General features: G+C 41.4%; 1 protein-coding gene and 1 non-coding gene across 2 annotated transcripts in view; one reads left to right on the forward strand and one right to left on the reverse strand.

The window, feature by feature from the left end:
• FRZB (frizzled related protein) overlaps window positions 1-4,295 on the reverse strand; it is a 33,394-nt gene extending 29,099 nt beyond the window's left edge. The window contains exon 1 of the mRNA XM_054478982.2: window positions 3,179-4,295. Coding sequence (XP_054334957.1) covers window positions 3,179-3,656 — 478 coding nt within the window. The 5' untranslated portion in view covers window positions 3,657-4,295. The remainder of the gene's footprint in view (window positions 1-3,178) is intronic.
• A 6,645-nt stretch (window positions 4,296-10,940) lies between these two features.
• On the forward strand, window positions 10,941-11,049 carry LOC129032345 (U6 spliceosomal RNA). Its single transcript, XR_008501336.1, has one exon. It is a non-coding gene; the product is annotated as a U6 spliceosomal RNA (small nuclear RNA).
• The last annotated feature ends 9,205 nt before the right edge of the window (window positions 11,050-20,254 follow it).

Genomic DNA, 20,254 nt, shown 5'->3' on the forward strand with positions numbered 1-20,254 from the left:
GTTTCCTGGAGCAGCTGGGACTACAGGCATGCACCACCATCCCAGGCTAATTTTTGTATTTTTAGTAGAGACAGGGTTTCACCATGTTGGCCAGGCTAGTCTCCAACTCCTGACCTCAAGTGATCCACCTGCCTTGGCCTCCCAAAGTGCTGAGATTACAGGAGTGAGCCACTGCACCAGCTTTAATTTCATCTTTACCATGCCCTTGGGATGTAGATAGTTTTGTCCTGATTTTACAGATAAGAAAACTTTGAATTACAGAGGTCATATAATTTTCCTATAACAATAGTTGATGTGGGGGCAGAGTCATTCAACACCTGGTCTGCCCCACTCCAAGCCTATCCTCTTTACTCACCACACAATATTAAAGATATGACTGAATGTCATCACTAACTTGCTGAATGACTAAACTGAGCTGAGTTTTCAGATAATCAGTTGTACATGCAGTCACACTATAGCAAATATAAAATGTGTAAGATGAATAATAATGGTCAGGATGGAACGTGTTCTTTTCAAAAATATGTTTACCCTTAGTATTTTGAAAGCAAAAAGTAGTTTCAAGCATCACTCCATCTCAATGAGACTGCTTTGTAAAAGGTCCTAAGCTTGTTTGTGGAGTCATGATATACTATGAGAGAACAGATACCCATGAATGGGTAGTATTTGAAAATCCTCTTGGCATCAAAAGAATGTGAAAGATTGTCCTATTTTATTCAGGGAGACCTCATTTTTATATCTAGTTGGACAGATACTAGTCAAAAGACACAGGGATTCTGTTTATACCCAACTGAACAAGAAAAAAACCTTGCTTTGTGAACTATCACTTCCCACTGAACCAAAGAGTATATTGGATATTGCATGGTAAATTACACTGGCCACATGTGGTAGTTCCTAAGTAATTCCAGGTGTCTGACAGTTTGACCCAGCATAGGGAATGTAATTTTCAACAAGCTGGCCCTGGAAGCCAGGAGACCCTTCAGGCTACAATCTACCCACTTCATTCCCAATCTCCACCTCCCCCCACCTTTCAGCTCCCCCTGCCATCACAGCCTCTGGTTCACACTGAAGCTTATGGAAGGGAGCAGGGACGCCATCACTAACTATGATTCCAACTACCACCTATTTTTCTAGCAAGGATGCTGTCAGTAAAGCAAATATTCTGGCATTTTAAAGAAGCTTAGAAATCAGGTCCCGTGAACTGACAAATTGTTTCCATGCATGTCCTATTTGAGTGCTTCAATGAGGCAACTGTTTCCATGTTTGTTCCACAGTGATTGGTAACTCAGGGACACTTAATGAAACTGCTTCCCATCCATATTGACTATGGCTTTTTGAGAGCCATTAACCTTGCCAAACCTCACTCACTCTAGGTCCACCTCTAAGGGAGGTTTAAGAGCAAGTTTTGTGCTTTACGGGGAGGAATGCATTTCAGCCTGAACCACTGCCACCTCATTCCTAGCCCTTGGCCTGAGAGGAGCACCTGCATTTAACTGATTCTAAGTGCCTGGCAAACCAGAGCGGCAACTGCACTGAGCACTTCCAGACTCTGCAGTCTGTGACTTTAGTGAGTACGAAGCTCTTTTAGCAAAGATTAATAAGGAATACATTTCTGTGATGATTTTACACAACTAGCTTTTGGTTCTTGATTAAAATCAAGAAGACAATAGGTATATTCAAAAAGTGATAAACTAAGTGAAGTCACCATTAAAAAGTTCTTGAAATTTTTCTGTTCATTTTTTTTCCTTCAGCTATTTTTACAATTACTTCTCCTCCTCTCACTTTGTTAAATGAGTCAACGTGCACAGAAAGTAATTTTTCCAAATCAATTTCCTGATAACTAAGAATTACTACCTGGAAATGGATTGGGGACATGCGCCTAGACTGTGCAAGTTGAAAGAGGAAGGAAAGTTGATGCCCAAGAAATAAACAGACGGAGGCAACCAAGTCAACACATCTAAGAACAGAGTTGTTGGGGGGTGGGGGGTGTGGTATGAAAGAAGACCACTCATGAAAAAAAATTGCCTTCTTTATAAAATATATGAAGGGTAAAATTTGAGGTTTGGGTTAGTTGGTAGAAGTAATACTAAGTTAGAATTAAATGGACCATAATGAAGTAGGTTTAGTTGGGGTCTTAAAGTTACAAATGTCATAATTAGACTAAACACTAGTGAGAAAACAACTTGTGATTGACTCCATTAAATTTAGAGCTGCAATAAAGTTTAATGGTAGGGAAAGATTGAAATGACTGTGGTTGGTGCACACACGGAAAAGGAGCATGAAATAAGGTATTAAAGACAATTTTTTTGCAAAATATGAGAGTGGAATAAGGGGTGAGATTTAAAATAACATTATGTGAGTGTATGATAACACCCCTTAAATATAACTCCTTTCATCTGTATGCCACTTATAAAATGACTTGAAGGCATGTGGACATGTGAAAAGAGCTCAGTAATTTCAGTCTGCCAGCTCTATGATAAGCCACAGAAGCTAATTAACAGTGCATAGCAATGTTTGACAGTTGTTTCATTCCGGAATGGAAGAACAATTTATCTCATTGAAAGGAGGGGGAAATTTAAGGTGAAGGTAATTGCTCAAATTGGATCTTGAGCAAACACATACTCCTAACATCTGTCGGTTAGAGTAAGGTTATTGAAGTTATCTTGGCATTTTTAATTAGAAGAAAATGGGGCTTCAGTTTTCTGTTTCCTCCATACAATCTTAACAATCATCTAAGACACTAAAGATACAGAAACCTGATGACTGAGATTGCCTGAGAATCAGCAAAGAAAACCCAATGATTATAAACAAATTTTAAAAGAAAAAGAGCATCCCTTTACAAAATGTCTCTACTTGCACATGCAAAGAGTTGAAGTGAAGGATTCCTGTGGAGTAGAAGTGTGATGGGTTTGGAATGCATGGATTGTTTTAGAAAGATCGCCTATTGGAACAGAGTGCCAGAGTGCATCAGTTTGGAAGGTGATAAGGTGAAGGTTTTTTTGTTTTTGTTTTTGAAAAAAGAAGAAGAAAGAAGAAGGGTCTTTGATAGAGGAGCAGTTGTGGGAGAGATTAAGTGATCCGAAGATAAAAAAAAAAATTAGAGAGTAAAGGCTAGTAACAAGGACTCCAAGAAGTGAGGAGGCTGTAGGGTAAGGGAAGAGTGGGCCGTGTCAAAACTCACCAGCTCCGTCCGCAGTAACGATGGCCTCGGGAGAGATGCACACGCCCCTGTCGTACACTGGCAGCTCCTCGCAGGCCAGGTTCTCCGGCCACGAGTGGCGGTACTTGATGAGTATGGGCTCGCAGCCCTGCCGGGCCCGCTCGCACACAGACTTACAGGGCTTGATGGGCTCGTGCTGGAAGTCAATGGTGCAGATGGGCGCGTACATGGCACAGAGGAAGAAGAGCAGATCGGGGCTGCAGTGGGTGCCCAGCAGACCTTCGAACTGCTCGATGGCCAGGATGGCGTTGGCCTGAGTGCTGTGGTGCAGGTGGTTGGGCATCTTGGTCATGTTCCAGGGCAGGGACTTGCACAGGGGGATGCGGACGGGCTCACAGGCTGCAGCCCGAGCCCCGGGCACCCGGAGCAGGCAGAGAGCAGCCAGGGCAAGCAGCCCAGCCCGCAGCAGCAGCATCCCTCCCGGGCTGCCGCAGACCATGATCCCGGCAGGATGGGGCAGGGTGCAGCCGCGCAGTGGACGCCGAAAGGCCCGCTCCGCCGTCTCCGCCTCCCGCTCTGCAAGTGGACACAAGGATCTGGGAGCTTCTCCTCCCCCAGCAATCACCGCTTCCTTGGATCAAATTCCCCCAATGGGGTCCCACGAGCTTTACCGAGCTCCAGCCACCGCCCCTGCCGCCCAGGCTGCTCTTTCCCAACGTCTAAGCCTTCGGAGGCAGTAACATCTATTTATTCCTCTCCCTCTGGCAGAAGCATCAGACTTCGCAGATCAGTCAGATAAGAGGGACACGAGAGGAGGGGAGGAAGACATAAAAACAAAAGTAGAATTCAGCTGAGAGATACTTGGAGCTCTGTGGTGTCTCCTCCTCTAGATCACGCACACAAAAAGATGCTAAAGAAAGCATTAAATTCCCCAAAGTGAGGAGGACAGAGGGGTTGGGGGGAAGGAGGGAGGAAAAGCTCCTAATGGGAGAGAAGGGTGTAGTAAGAGTTTGCCAGTCCTGTGTAGGCTAAGAGCTGCGGCCGCCGCTGCGGCTGCGACCCTGGCTGGCAGGAGGGACGCTCGGGAGGAGCCTCGCCGGGAGGTCTGTGCCTCTGCCCCGGCGGCTCTGCACTTTCCTACCTCCTGCCCCAGAGGGAGCTCCGCCCCTGGGGCAGCCTCTGCCCTCCAGTGCCGGCTGCTCTTCCCGAGAATGGAGTGGGCGTCCGGGGAAGAGAAGGCCTGGAGGTCGCAGGCGGTGGGGCGCGAAGCCGTGCGAGTGCGAAACCCCAAGACAGCGCCTAGTCGAGCCGCACCCTCACACTAGGCAACCCGTCTTTGGCCCAAGAAACGAGCCCCTAGCCCCTCACTGAAGAGCCCACCCCAATTCCCTACGGAAAAGTCCCCCTAGTTCCCCACTTGGGAACCCACCCGAGACCCTCCTTCCTGGAGGTATTTCCCTTAAGCAAACTACAGCTTTTCCTCTGCAATCACTGGCTCTGCAGAAAGTCAGACCTGGTGGGGGGAAAGGCTTAAGCAATGTCACTTTGTCCAAGTAGCGGAAAACACAGACCCCTGCGAGCAGCGGTGAAGCCATATCAACCCAGAGCTAGTGACTACAGAGGTCTCCATTTTCAATAACTGCGGGGGAGGAGGTGGGGGGAGGATTGCCTTTCAAAAAAAAAAAAAAAAGAGAGAGAGAAAGAAAGAAATGCTGTGCATGATTACAAATAGGCCACCAGAAGCAAGGAACAGGGTTTTTTTCCTTCTATTCCCGCCCACCCCCCTCGCCCCAGTGGAATTAGAACTTTTGAGCTTTGCTCCTTAAGGGTTAATGTGGAAACTAACAGCTCTAACGCACTTGGACTTTTTCTTTTCTGATTTTGCTCACGAATAACATGGCAGATATTATTTCTTATTCTCAGCAACAATTTTGCCCGACACTTAAAAAAAAAGTGCAGGAAAACGACATCACGCAGGTAATAATGATGATTATAACAACAATCAAACCCTTTCCATCCAGATGAGTTCAATCTGGAGGAGAAAATGGAAAACAGATCCCCTCCTGGTCTGCTCCTTCCACTAATGAGCTCCCTCTTCCCCCCACGCCCGCCCCACCCTACCCTTTCAGCTTATATTGTAAATGGAATGACCTGCAGAGGCCTTCACACTATGCCCTCTCAATGGGAAATCACTGAGCAAAAGGATTGCCGAATGTCAGAAAACACAGCCTTCATTGAGAGGAGAAGGAAACAAAACCTGAAACAAAACAGGAAGTCACCTTTGCTCTGCATCACTGAAATATTTCTCTGCTTTAATTTAGCCATCTCTCACCGTCCATAACAAGCAGAGAAATATGTCCCCACTTCAGAGCACACAGTGAGATACTCATTTCCATTCCCTAGAGTGACTTGACAGCACTTATAAAATGTCAACGCTAACTTGAGTTATGGAATTTTATCTCTAAAATGATCATAAACAGCAGTTTGTGACTGCAGTAAATTTTTTTGGAAGGAAGTTTGTTCCACTTATGGTGGCGGGGGCAGGGAACACCAGATGGTAGACAGGGAGTCAGTTAGTATACAAACTTTGCTTGGTCTACAGTTATCTAGTGTCATGTAAGAGAACAAATTCAAAAATTGTACAAACGAATTTAAAATGATTTATCAAGTAAAATTTAGAGGAAAAACAACTTTAAAAGACAGTCAACATTAGAACATTTTGGGGCTATTTTGTATAAGAAAAATATAGCTGAGATTTTCAATAAATTAGAAGAAAAAAATCAGAAGTAGATGTAGTAGATTGTTTGCTAAATACATTTTTCTGTTCATCTGAAGTCTTACAGTGTGAGAAGAAATGGGCCAATAGTTTTAAAGGTTCTACAAATATTTGAAACAAAGTCTGTTTTCCTTCCCCTGCACAAAAGTCAGCTATCTTCTTTTTCTAATAGGTCCCCTTACAACTTTAATCTAAATTTGTTTTTATAAAAGCCCAAAATAAACGTCACTGTCTTGAGGAAGCCCTTTTGAATACCTTGTCTAGTTGTGTTCATTTTTCTGGTTAGTTACCCTTGAATAGTGTTTGTTTTTACAAATTGTTCCTTTATTATTATTATTATTTTGAGATGCAGTTTTGCTCTTGTTGCCCAGGCTGGAGTGCAGTGGCACTATCCTGGCTCACTGCAACCTCCACCTCCCGGATTCAAGAGATTCTCCTGCCTCAGCCTCCCTAGTAGACTCACAAGCTCCCTACTTGTGAGTCTCCAAAGTCTATTATACCACTCAAAGATATGCCTTCTTGTACCCATAGCTTTGCTCTCATTTATAAGTGAGAACATACAGTATTTCATTTTCCATTCCTGAGTTACATCACCTAGTATAATGGCCTCCAGCTCCATCCAAACTGCTGCAAAATACATTATTTCATTCTTTCTTATGGCTGGGTAGTATTCCATGGTGTATATATACCACATTTTCTTTATCCATTCATCATTTGATGGACATGGACACTTAGTTTAATTCCATATTTTTGGTTGATGGGCACTTAGTTTGGTTCCATATCTTTGCAATTGTGAATTGTGTTGCAATAAACATATGCATGCAGTTGTCCTTTTGACAAATTGATGTCGTTTCACTTGGGTAGATACCCAGTAGTGGGATTGCTGGATCAAACTGTAGATCCAGTTTAGTTCTTTGAGAAATCTTCACACTGTTTTTCATAAAGGTTGTACTAATTTACATTTCCACCAGCAGTGTATAAGCATTCCCTTTCACCACATCCACACAAACATCTATTGTTTTTGTTTTGCTGAGACGGAATCTTGCTGTGTCACCCAGCCTGGAGTGCAGTGACGTGATCTCAGCTCACTGCAACCTCCACCTCCCAGGTTCAAGTGATTCTCCTGCCTCAGCCTCCTGAGTAGCTGAGACTACAGGCACGCACCACCATGCCCAGCTAATTTTTGTATTTTTAGTAGAGACAGGGCTCACTATGTTGGCCAGGCTGGTCTCGAACCCCTGATCTCACTCAGGTGACCCACCCACCTTGGCCTCTCAAAGTGCTGGAATTACAGGTGTGAGCCACGGAGCCCAGCCAAGTTTTGCCATGTTTCCCAGGCTGGTCTCAAACTCCTGGGCTCAAATGATCTGCCCACCTTGGCTCAAATGATCTGCCCACTTACAGGTGTGAGCCCCCACCAAATTATTAATACACTAATACTCTGCTGGAAACAAAAAATCTATGGACACCAGATTCAAGGACTTCAAAGGGCTCCACACAATGCATATCCAGGTTATGATATGCATTGGTTATGATAGCCAGAGGACACCTGGCTGTCTGAGAGCTGCAGCATAGCGCCCCCTAGCACCTAGTTGGGACTATGGGTTAATTCTAGGCTCAACCACTGCTTAGGAAGGGCACCCAGACCCAGTGATGGCCAGTCAAGCTTCTTAGGATGAGTAATGATACCATGATCATTGACATTTGGTTTAACTTCCTGACAGGTAGGTGTTCCTGTGGCAATGTCAAGAAAAAGATCATGCTAGAGTATATTACTTTGATATAGCCATATTACCAAAATTCAAATTTGGCCCATTTCCCCCTCCCTGCCCCAATTTTGCAATGTCTTATTTTGTCAGTAATTTAAATATTCACATTATTTTTTCATCTGTTTAAATAAACTGTAAATCTATCCTAGGTTTGTGTTAATAAGTCTACCCACATCTTTCCCATAAGAAAATGTGTTTGCAAAAAATAAGACAATATTCTTACATTTTCACAAGCAGAGCTGATATGTAAAATAGTTAAAAACTGATACAGTTGAACACCAGTGAGTCAGAATGGCTGTGGCCAGACCCATTCTGTACTATCAGAGTATCAAGGAGCAAGGAATTAGTGTTTATTGAGTACTTGCGAGTACTTTATGTGAGGTACATAAACCACTTTTTAAGCACATAAACTGCTCAAGGTATTAGTTCCAAAGATGAAGAAAATAAGGCTCCATAAGATGAAGTTTCCCAAAGTTCTCACAGATAGATAAGGGCCTGGCAGAGTGGGATTTGAATCCATGCTCTTTTAACAATTCCAATCATCTGCTTCATAGGCAGAAAAGAGCCAGGGAAAGGGAAATACCAGGGATCTCTGTGAGCTTGGGTCTCAGCCTCCACCCTGACCACACCAACTGTCAGACACTGGCTCTATCTTCTTAAGAATAGAAAGATGTCGGCCGGGTGCGCTGGCTCACACCTGTAATCACAGCACTTTGGGAGGGCGAGGCAGGTGGATCACGAGGTCAGGAGTTCGAGACCAGCCTGAACAACATGCTGAAACCCCTGTCTCTACTAAAAAAAAAAAAAAAAAAAAAATAGCCGGGCGTGGTGGCGCATGCCTGTAATCCCAGCTACTCAGGAGGCTGAGGCAGGAGAATTGCTTGAACCTGAGAGGCGGAGGTTGTAGTGAGCAGAGATCGAGCCACTGCACTCCAGCCTGGGTGACAGAGGGAGATCCAGTCTCAAAAAAAAAAAAAAGAATAAAAAGATGTCAAGATGTCAAGCCCAATGAGAAGCTTTGGATTTCAGATGGGGAGACCTCCTTGCTCACAGCCTCTCCCTGAGGTATTCTGCAGACCTAGTAATTCCTTGAGTTCTGCCTTAGGAAGAAGATCTTACCGTTTCCCATCTCCACACAAACCAATAAAAGCTTCCCAGCTGTTCAATGCAGCAACATTAGGGCAATGATTCTCAAACTGAATCATGCAGCAGAATCCCCTGGAAGGCTCCTGAAAACACAGGTTGCTGGGCTTCATCCAGAATTTCTGATAAGGTAGGTCTGAGAATTTGCATTTCAAATAAGTTATCAGGTGATCCTAATACTGCTGTCCAAGAACAACACTTTAAAATCACTCTTTTGAACTAGATATTAAGCTCTGATTTACCCCAAGTAAATGCTTTTCATGCTATAAAGATTTCATGATTTTATCTCCTTTTATCTTTTCTCATAGGAAAATTGGAAACAAAATTTTAATAAAGCAACCTAACAGCTATATGACTCTCTAAAGTTTGTCTAGATAACTCTACCACTCAAAGGTCATAATAATAGCCCCAGTGAGACTCGGCCTTACAATCAGCTGGCCCTCTGACCTTTATGTACTGCCCTAAGGGTCACAGCATCACTCTACCTCCATTGTAGAAGAAGAACGATAGATCCAGCTTCAAAGAAGTTCCAGAAGAAATCTTAATATCTTAGTGGTGGAATGAACCTCAACAATCTAATCCACCCACCTCTTTCACCTCTGCAACCTCCTAGCCCTCCCCTCCATACCTTAATTTGAAAAGAAGACTCGAGATAAAATCGCTTACCCAAAATCATGAAGTTAATGGCACGTATGGCAGACGTACCTACCAGCAGCAATAGCTCAACTTAAGCATACCCTGAGAATGACCCTACGGTCTAAAAACAATGTGTGCTCAGAGCTGCGAGGTAAGGAATTCAAAAGTGACCAATCCAGAGATTAATTCATTATGTATGAGGAACATATGAACCCCCAGCCCATCCCATGGAATGCAGGCCATACAGGGTATTCAGGCTGTTTGTTTTGGGTTAAATGAATGTTGTTAGGTAGGAGTTCCTAAGGAGAGGGTGCCAAGTGAGAATTCTGTATAAACAGCGTGCTTTCTACACATGGTAGTGGTTCTGCTGTCCAACCTACTGCCACTGGACTACCCTGTATGTAAGTTCCCTCAATAAACTCCGTGTCTCATTTGCTGGCTCTGGGTCCCTTCTTCAGCTTCTTGAACATGGTACCATCCTTACTGAAGTCAATAGGGGCCTGGCGTGACACGGCAACTCATATGGTTTGGCTGTGTCCCCTCTGTCCCCAGCAAATCTCACCATGAATTGTAATCCCCATAACCCCTATGTGTCAAGGGCAGGAGCAGGTGGAAGTAATTGGATCATGGGGGCAGTTTCCCCCATGCTGTTCTCATGATAGTGAGTGAGTCCCGTGAGATCTGATGGCATTTCCCCTGCTTGTGCTCATTCCATCCTGCCGCCTTGTGAAGAAGGTGCCTGCTTCTCCTTTGCTTTCCGCCAAGATTGTAAGTTTTCTGAGGCCTCCCCAGCAATGCAGAACTGTGAGTCAAGTGCTGGGATTACAGTAAATTCTATTTAATTTTCTAAAACTATCTGCATTTATTATTTTGACTAAAACATAAATATTGCCCCCACCATAACTAGAGACCACTCAATGGTACCATAGCTAATCTGATGAGATTAAATAAAATTTTGGTGACTAATTAAAAACAGGATTATCCTAGATTATCCAAATAGGCCCATCATAACCAACAAGGTCCTTAAAAGACTCATGAAGTAAACCTAACAACACCATAAGTGTGACATTTTGGGATGAGGGAGAAATGTCAAGAGGCATTTTAGGCAACTTTCTATGTGATGTGTGCTATGTAAAACTTAGTCTGGCCAGGCACAGTGGCTCATGCCTGTAATCCCAGCACTTTGGGAGGCCGAGGTGGGCAGATCACCTGAGGTTGGGAGTTCAAGACCAGCCTGACCAACATGGAAAAAACCTGTCTCTACTAAAAATACAAAAATTAGCCGGGCGTGGTGGTGCATGCCTGTAATCCCAGCTACTCAATAGGGCTGAGGCAGAAGAATCGCTTGAACCCGGGAGGCAGAGGTTGTGGTGAGCCAAGATTGCACCATTGCACTCCAGCCTGGGCAACAAGAGTGAAACTCCATCTCAAAAAAAAAAAAAAAAAAATTACCCAGCTTTGTGCTCGCTTCACCAGCACATTATACTAAAATTGGAACAATACAGAGAAGATTAGCATGGCCCCTGGGCAAGGATGACACGCAAATTTGAGAAGCCTTTCATATTTTTATGAACAGAAAGGAACAGCATCAACATCAACAAAAAGGATGTCCACACAAAAACCCCATCTGAAGGTCACCAGCATCAAAGACCAAAGGTAGATAAATCCACAAAGATGAGAAAAAACCAGCGCAAAAAGGCTGAAAATTCCAAAAACCAGAATGCCTCTTCTCCTCCAAAGGATCACAACTCCTCGCCAGCAAGGGGAAAAAAACGGGACGCAGACTGAGTTTGATGAATTAACAGAAGTAGGCTTCAGAAGGTGGGTAATAAAAAAACTCCTCCAAGGCATCATGCTACCTGACTTCAAACTATACTACAAGGCTACAGTAACCAAAAGAGCATGGTACTGGTACCAAAACAGAGATATAGACCAATGGAACAGAACAGAGCCCTCAGAAATAATGCCACATATCTACAACTAACTGATCTTTGACAAACCTGACAAAAACAAGCAATGGGGAAAGTATTCCCTATTTAACAAATGGTGCTGGGAAAACTGGCTAGCCAGTAGAAAGCTGAAACTGGATCCCTTCCTTACACCTTACACAAAAATTAATTCAAGGTGGATTAAAGACTTACATGTTAGACCTAAAATCATAAAAACTGTAGAAGAAAATCTAGGCAATACCATTCAGGACACAGGCATGGGCAAGGACTTCATGTCTAAAACACCAAAAGCAATGGCAACAAAAGCCAGAATTGACAAATGGGATCTAATTAAACTCAAGAGCTTCTGCACCACAAAAGAAACCACCATCAGAGTGAACAGGCAACCTACAGAACGGGAGAAAATTTTCACAACCTACTCAACTGACAAAGGGCTAATATCCAGAATCTACAATGAACTCCAACAAATTTACAAGAAAAAAACAACCCCATCAAAAAGTGGGCAAAGGATATGAACAGACACTTCTCAAAAGAAGACATTTATGCAGCCAAAAAACACATGAAAAAATGGTCATCATCACTGGCCATCAGAGAAATGCAAATCAAAACCACAATGAGATACCATCTCACACCAGTTAGAATGGTGATCATTAAAAAGTCAGGAAACAACAGGTGCTGGAGAAGATGTGGAGAAATAGGAACACTTTTACACTGTTTGTGGGACGTAAACTAGTTCAACCGTTGTGGAAGTCAGTGTGGCGATTCCTCAGGGATCTAGAACTAGAAATACCATTTGACCGAGCCATCCCATTTACTGGGTATATACCCAAAGGATTATAAATCGTGCTGCTATAAAGACACATGCACACGTATGTTTATTGCGGCACTATTCACAATAGCAAAGACTTGGAACCAACCCAAATGTCCAACAATGATAGACTGGATTAAGAAAATGTGGCACATATACACCATGGAATACTATGCAGCCATAAGAAATGATGACTTCATGTCCTTTGTAGGGACATGGATGAAGCTGGAAACCATCATTCTCAGCAAACTATCGCAAGGACAAAAAATCCAAACACCGCATGTTTTCACTCATAGGTGGGAATTGAACAATGAGAACACATGGACACAGGAAGGGGAACATCATACACTGGGGACTGTTGTGGGGTGGGAGCACGGGGGAGGGATAGCATTAGGAGATATACCTAATGCTAAATGACGAGTTAATGGCTGCAGCACACCAACATGGCACATGTATACATATGTAACAAACCTGCACATTGGGCACATGTACCCTACAACTTAAAGTATAAAAAAAAAAAAACAAAAAAAAACCCTCCAAGCTAAAGGAACATGGTCTAACCCAATGCAAGGAAGCTAAGAACTTTGAAAAAAGGTTAGAGGAATTGCTAACTAGAATAACCAGTTTAGAGAAGAAAATAAATGACCTGAAGGAGCTGAAAAACACAGCAGGAGCACTTCGTGAAACATACACAAGTATCAATAGCCAAATCCATCAAGCAGAAGAAAGGATATCAGAGATTGAAGATCAAATTAATTAAGTAAAGCATGAAGACAAGACTAGAGAAAAAAGAATGAAAAGGAACAAACAAAACCTTCAAGAAATATGGTACTACGTGAAAAGATCAAACCTACGTTTGATTGGTGTACCTGAAAGTGACGGGGAGAATGCAACCAAGTTGGAAATCACTCTTCAGGATATTTTCCAGGAGAACTTCCCCAACCTAGCAAGACAGGCCAACATTCAAATTCAGGAAATATAGAGAACACCACAAAGATATTCCTTGAGAAGAGCAACTCGAAGACCCATAATTGTCAGATTCACCAAGGTTGAAATGAAGGAAAAAATGTTAAGGGCAGCCAGAGAGAAAGGTCGGGTTAAACCCAAAGGGAAGCCTATCAGACTAACAGTGGATCTCTCTGCAGAAACCCTACAAGCCAGAAGAGAGTGGGGGCCAATAGCCAACATTCTTAAAGGAAGGAATTTTCAACCTAGAATTTCATATCCAGCCAAACTAAGCTTCATAAGTGAAGGAGAAATAAAATCCTTTACAGACAAGCAAATGCTCAGAGATTTTGTCACCACCAGGCCTGCCTTACAAAAGCTCCTGAAGGAAGCACTAAACATGGAATGGAAAAACTGGTACCAGCCACTGCAAAAACATAAAAAATTGTAAAGATCATCAACACTATGAAGAAGCTGGATCAACTAATGAGCAAAATAACCAGCTAGTATCATAAGGACAGGATCAAATTCATACATACAATATTAACTTTAAATGTAAATTGGCTAAATCCCCCAATTAAAAGACACAGACTGGCAAATTGGATAAAGTATCAAGACCCATTGGTGTGCTGTATTCAGGAGACCCATCTCACATTCAAAGACACACATAGGCTCAAAATAAAGGGATGGAGGAATATTTACCAAGCAAATGGAAACGGGAAAAAAAAAAAAGCTGTGGTTGCAATCCTAGTCTCTGATAAAACAGACTTTAAACCAACCAAGATCAGAAAAGACAAATAAGGGCATTGCATAATGGTAAAGGGATCAATGCAACCAGAAGAGCTAAATATCCTAAATATATATGCACCCAATACAGATGCACCCAGATTCATAAAGTAAGTTCTTGCAGACCTACAAAGAGACTTGGACTCCCACACAATAATAGTGGGAGACTTTAACACCCCACTGTCAATATTAGACAGATAAATGAGACAGAAAATTAACAGGGATATTCAGGACTTGAACTCAGCTCTGGACCAAATGGACCTAATAGACATCTACAGAACTCTCCACCCTAAATCAACAGAATATACATTCTTCTCAGAACCACACTGCACTTATTCTAAAACTGACAACATAATTGGAAGCAAAACTCTCCTCAGCAAATGCAAAAGAACAGAAATCATAACAAACAGTCTCTCAGAGCACAGTGCAACCAAATTAGAACTCAGGATTAAGAAACTCACTCAAAACCACACAACTACATGGAAACTGAACAACCTGCTCCCGAATGACTACTGGGTAAATAACGAAATGAAGGCAGAAATGAAGAAGTTATTTGAAACCAATGAGAGCAAAGACACAATGTACCAGAATTTCTGTGACACAGCTAAAGCAGTGTTTAGAGGGAAATGTATAGCACTAAATGCCCACAGGAGAAAATGGGAAAGATCTAAAATCAACATCATAACATCACAACTAAAAGAACTAGAGAAGCAAGAGCAAACAAATTCAAAAGCTAGCAGAAGACAAGAAATAACTAAGATCAGAGAAGAACTGAAGGAGATAGAGACACAAAAAAACCTTCAAAAAATTAGTCAATCCAGGAGCTGGTTTTTTGAAAAGACTAACAAAATAGACCACTAGCCAGACTAATAAAGAAGAAAAGAGAGAAGAATCGAATAGACACAATAAAAAAATGATAAAAGGGATATCACCACTGATCCCACAGAAATACAAACTACCATCAGAGAATACTATATGCGCCTCTACGCAACTAAACTAGAAAATCTAGAAGAAATAGGTAAATTTCTGGACACATACACCCTCCCAAGACTAAACCAGGAAGAAGTTGAATCCCTGAAAAGACCAATAACAAGTTCTGAAATTGAGGCAGTAATTAATAGCCTACCAACCAAAAAAAGCCCAGGACCAGACGGATTCCCAGCCGAATTCTACCAGCGGTACAAAGAGGAGCTGGTACCATTCCTTCTGAAACTATTCCAAACAACAGAAGAAGAGGGACTCCTCCTTAGCTCATTTTATGAGGCCAGCATCATCCTGATACCAAAACCTAGCAGGGACACAGCCAAAAAAGAAAATTTCAGGCCAATATGCCTGATGAACATCGATGCAAAAATCCTCAATAAAAACAGAATCCAGCAGCACATCAAAAAGCTTTTCCACCATAATCAAGTCAGATTCATCCCTGGGATGCAAGGCTGGTTCAACATACACAAATCAATAAATGTAATCCATCACATAAACAGAACCAATGACAAAAAAACAGATGATTATCTCAATAGATGCAGAAAAGGCCTTCGATGAAATTCAACACCCCTTCATGCTAAACACTCTCAATAAACTAGGTATTGATGGAACGTATCTCAAAATAATAAGAGCTATTTATGATATCATACTGAATGAGCAAAAGCTGGAAGCATTCCCTTCGAAAACCGGCACAAGACAAGGATGCCCTCTCTCACCACCCCTATTCAACATAGTATTGGAAGTTCTGGCCAAGGCAATCAGGCAAGAGAAAGAAATAAAGAGTATTCAAATAGGAAGAGAGGTAGTCAAATTGTCTCTGTTTGCAGATGACATGATTGTATATTTAGAAAATGCCATCGTCTCAGCCCAAATACTCCTTAAGCTATAAGCAACTTCAGCAAAATCTCAGGATACAAAATCCATGTGCCAAAATAACAAACATTCCTATACACCAATAATATACAAACAGAGAGCCAAATCATGAGTGAACTCCCATTCACAATTGCTACAAAGAGAATAAAATACCTAGGAATACAACTTACAAGGGACGTGAAAGACCTCTTCAAGGAGAACTACAAACCACTGCTTAAGGAAATAAGAGAGGACACAAACAAATGGAAAAACATTCCATGCTCATGGATAGGAAGAATCAATATCGTGAAAATGGCCATACTGCCAAAATGAATTTATAGATTCAATGCTATCCCCATCAAGCTACCATTGACTTTCTTCACAGAATTAGAAAAACTACTTTAAATTTCATATGGAACCAAAAAAGAGCCCATATAGCCAAGACAATCCTAAGCAAAAGGAACAAAGCTGGAGGCATCACACTACCTGACTTCAAACTATACTATAAGGCTGCAGTAACCAAAACAGCATGGTACTGGTACCAAAACAGATATATAGACCAATGGAACAGAAAAGAGGTCTCAGAAATAACACCACACATCTACAACCATCTGATCTTTGACAAACCTGACAAAAACAAGGAATGGGGAAGGATTCCCTATTTAATAAATGGTGTTGGGAAAACTGGCTAGCTATATGCAGAAAACTGGAACTGGACCCCTTCCTTACACCTTACACAAAAATTAACTCAAGATGGATTAAAGACTTAAACCTAAGACCTAAAACCATAAAAACCCTAGAAGAAAACCTAGGCAATACCATTCAGGACATAGGCATGGGCAAAGACTTCATGACTAAAACACAAAAAGCAATGACAAAAGAAGCCAAGATTGACAAATGGGATCTGATTAAACTAAAGAGCTTCTGCAGAGCAAAAGAAACCATCATCAGAGTGAACAAGCAACGTACCGAATGGGAGAAAATTTTTGCAATCTATCCATCTGACAAAGGGCTAATATCCAGAATCTACAAGGAACTTAAACAAATTTACAAGAAAAAAAAAACTCCATCAAAAAGTGGGCGAAAGATATGAACAGACACTTCTCAAAAGAAGAAATTTATGTGGCCAGCAAACATATGAAGAAAAGCTCATCATCACTGGTCGTTATAGAAATGCAACTCAAAATCACAATGAGATACCATCTCACACCAGTTAGAATGGCGATTATTAAAAAGTCAGGAAACAACAGATGCTGGAGAGGATGTGGAGAAACAGGAGTGCTTTTACACTGTAGGTGGGAGTGTAAATTAGTTCAACCATTGTTGAAGACAGTGTGGCAATTCCTCAAGGATCTAGAACCAGAAATACCATGTGACCCAGCAGTCCCATTATTGGGTATATACCCAAAGGATTATAAATCATTCTACTATGAAGACACAAGCACATGTATGTTTATTGCAGCACTATTCACAATAACAAAGACTTGGAACCAACCCAAATGCCAATCAATGATAGACTGGATAAAGAAAATGTGGCACATACACACCATGGAATACTATGCAGCCATAAAAAAGGATGACTTCATGTCCTTTGCAGGAACATAGATGAAGCTGGAAACCTTTATTCTCAGCAAACTAACACAGGAACAGAAAACCAAACACCACATGTTCTCACTCATAAGTGGGAGTTGAACAATGAGAACACATGGACACAGGGAGGGGAACATCACACACTGGGGCCTTTTGAGTGGGGTGGAGGGCTAGGGGAGGGATAGCATTAGGAGAAATACCTAATGCAGATGACGAGTTGATGGGTGCAGCAAACCACCATGACACGTGTATATCTATGTAACAAACCTGCACGTTCTGCATATGTATCCCAGAACTTAAAGTATAATAAAATAACTTACATTTTATTTAATTCTTTACTAAAAAAAATCAAGTCCATATAAAACAAAAAAAAGAAAAAGAAAATAAAAACAAAAATTACCCAGCTTTGGGTATTTCTTCATAGCAGTGTAAAAATGAACTAATACAGTAGTTAAGTGTGTTTGCTAGTTTGATCTATTTACACAATTCTCCTTCTCTATTGGTATTGTGTGTTTTTCTTATACACCTGGAAATGGAAAATGCCTATAGAAATGTATCTGATAATTAACATAATGGTATTCAGTTTATGTAATACCTTAAAATAATCTAGACTTTTCAAGCAGTCCAAAAGGTTTTCAGGGTCTGGAAGGGGAAGTGTGGGGCACATCCAAGAACCCACACTGTAGGCTCTCCCCATGTCAGTTGAAACCCCGATGATTCTGAATTTCTGTCTAATCTCCCTTTGACAAGATATAATTACGGATAATTCCTAAAACACCCTTTCTATCATCTTACTCTAGAATAGACCTACATGTTTTGCCACATCTTTTGTATTATCATACCTTTTAAAGCCTTATTTTATTGCTCATTTCTCCTTATGGTAACAGAGGAGCAACCAAGTAGCATACAGGTCATTCCAACATGAGTTTTATGCCTCAGTTATAATGTAGACACCTAAACAACACATTGTGACCAAGGCCTAATTAGAAACTAGCCTTAAAATGATCCCTCACAAGACTATAAATCCAACAGAACAATCAAAAGGGCTGGGCATGGTGGCTCACGCCTGTAATCCCAGCACTTTGGGAGGCCAAGGCAGGCGGATTACTTGAGGTCCAGAGTTCAAGACCAGCCTGGCTAACATGGTGAAGCTCCATCTCCATAAAAATACAAAAATTAGCGGGGCGTGGTGGCATGCACCTGTAATCCCAGCTTCTTGGGAGACTGAGGCAGGAGAATCACTTGAACCCAGGAGGCAGAGGTTGCAGTGAGCTGAGATTGCACCACTGCACTCCAGCCTGGGCAACAGACCAAGCCTCCATCTCAAAAAAAAAAAAAAAAAAAAAGCAATAACCAGGTTAATCCTCATTCATCTATGATTTGTTAAATGTGAGTCATACATCTTACGTTTAATCTGGAAGGCTAATCAGTCTCTTTCATTGATATATAAACAATGATAAAACTAACCTGCCAACCTGCCAACCACATAAAGTATTAAATCCAATGCATTTTTTTAAATCTAAACTTTTGTCCTCAGTCTTGAAGAATAAATGCTAATCAGAATGTCAGAAGTGCCTATTGAAAGATTTTTAGGGGTAAAGTGAGACATTTCAAAATAAATTAGCCAATGTAAAGGACCTACATCTTAAGATGGATCCTCCTAGTGCTCACAGAAACCTCCCTGGGAATAGCTTTAGTACTACTATATCACTAATCAACAAATTGGCCCCACCTGGGAATCCTGACCTGCTGCTCCTCTTGCTAACCCAAGAACACTAACCATCCTATGCAATTTTTCCTCCAAGATATTTTCTAATTGAGGCCCTGATCCTCAAGGTGGCTCTCAGCTATCCATCTCACTCTTCCCATCACTGGGTAATAACTTTACCTCTGGCTAATAATCTTTCAATCTTTCTGTCCATTCTTCCATCACAAGGAACTGAATTATTATAATTTAACTCAGGCCAGAAAAGTGGGATCCACTCAATGCTAATATCCTTAGTAACTCAATAGTTAATTTAGTAGCTAGAGAATTTCCTAATTATAAGTCTCAAAAGGTGAATGCAGACATCTTGACTTTTTCTTGGGGTATATTTACTCATATTTCACAGATACAAGATAATAATTCTTAAAATGTAGCTGTATGAGAAGGCAAATACAAATATTTTATTCTTCCTCTGTATTTTATTATCTCTCTGAAATCTACTCCTTAGAAATCCATTTTTCCTTATTAAAATTTTGGCTCCTTTTTTTCATGTGATTACTCACTCATTTGGAAACAGAAAGAGTTGAAATTAAGTCAGCTCCAGAGGGTTATGCTTTGAATTTGGTAGCCTGTATATTAACAGCAAATACTTATATATTTAGGTTGGTGCAAAAGTAATTGTGGTAAAAGTAATGAGAAAAAAAACGCAATTACTTTTGCACCGACCTAATAGCATTACTATGATTTATTATGTACCAGGCCCTGTTAAAGCTTATATTTAATCACCACAACTCTAAAACATAGTACCATTATTATTATTCCCATTTTGTGAATGAGGACACTAGGCTGCAGAATAATTTTCCCAAGATCCCATGACTTAATAAGAGGTCATGTCAGGATTAAAATCCAGACAATCTGGCTGCAAATTCTGCGCTCCCCGTCACAACACTGCATTTCCTCTGCATGGAAATTTACTCCTTCAGTCTTAACCCAGTGCCCACTAGAAAAAGTCTGGCATGCTTTAGTATAAGTGCCTCACCTACTAAATTGCTGCCAATCCCTCAGATATCTTTTTTTATAACAGCTGCATTGAGACAGAATTTGATTTCCATAAAGTTTACCCTTTTAAAGTATATGATTCAGTGGTTCTTTGT

The sequence above is a fragment of the Pongo pygmaeus genome, chromosome 11, assembly GCF_028885625.2.
Source record: "Pongo pygmaeus isolate AG05252 chromosome 11, NHGRI_mPonPyg2-v2.0_pri, whole genome shotgun sequence".
NCBI classification, from domain to species: domain Eukaryota; kingdom Metazoa; phylum Chordata; class Mammalia; order Primates; family Hominidae; genus Pongo; species Pongo pygmaeus.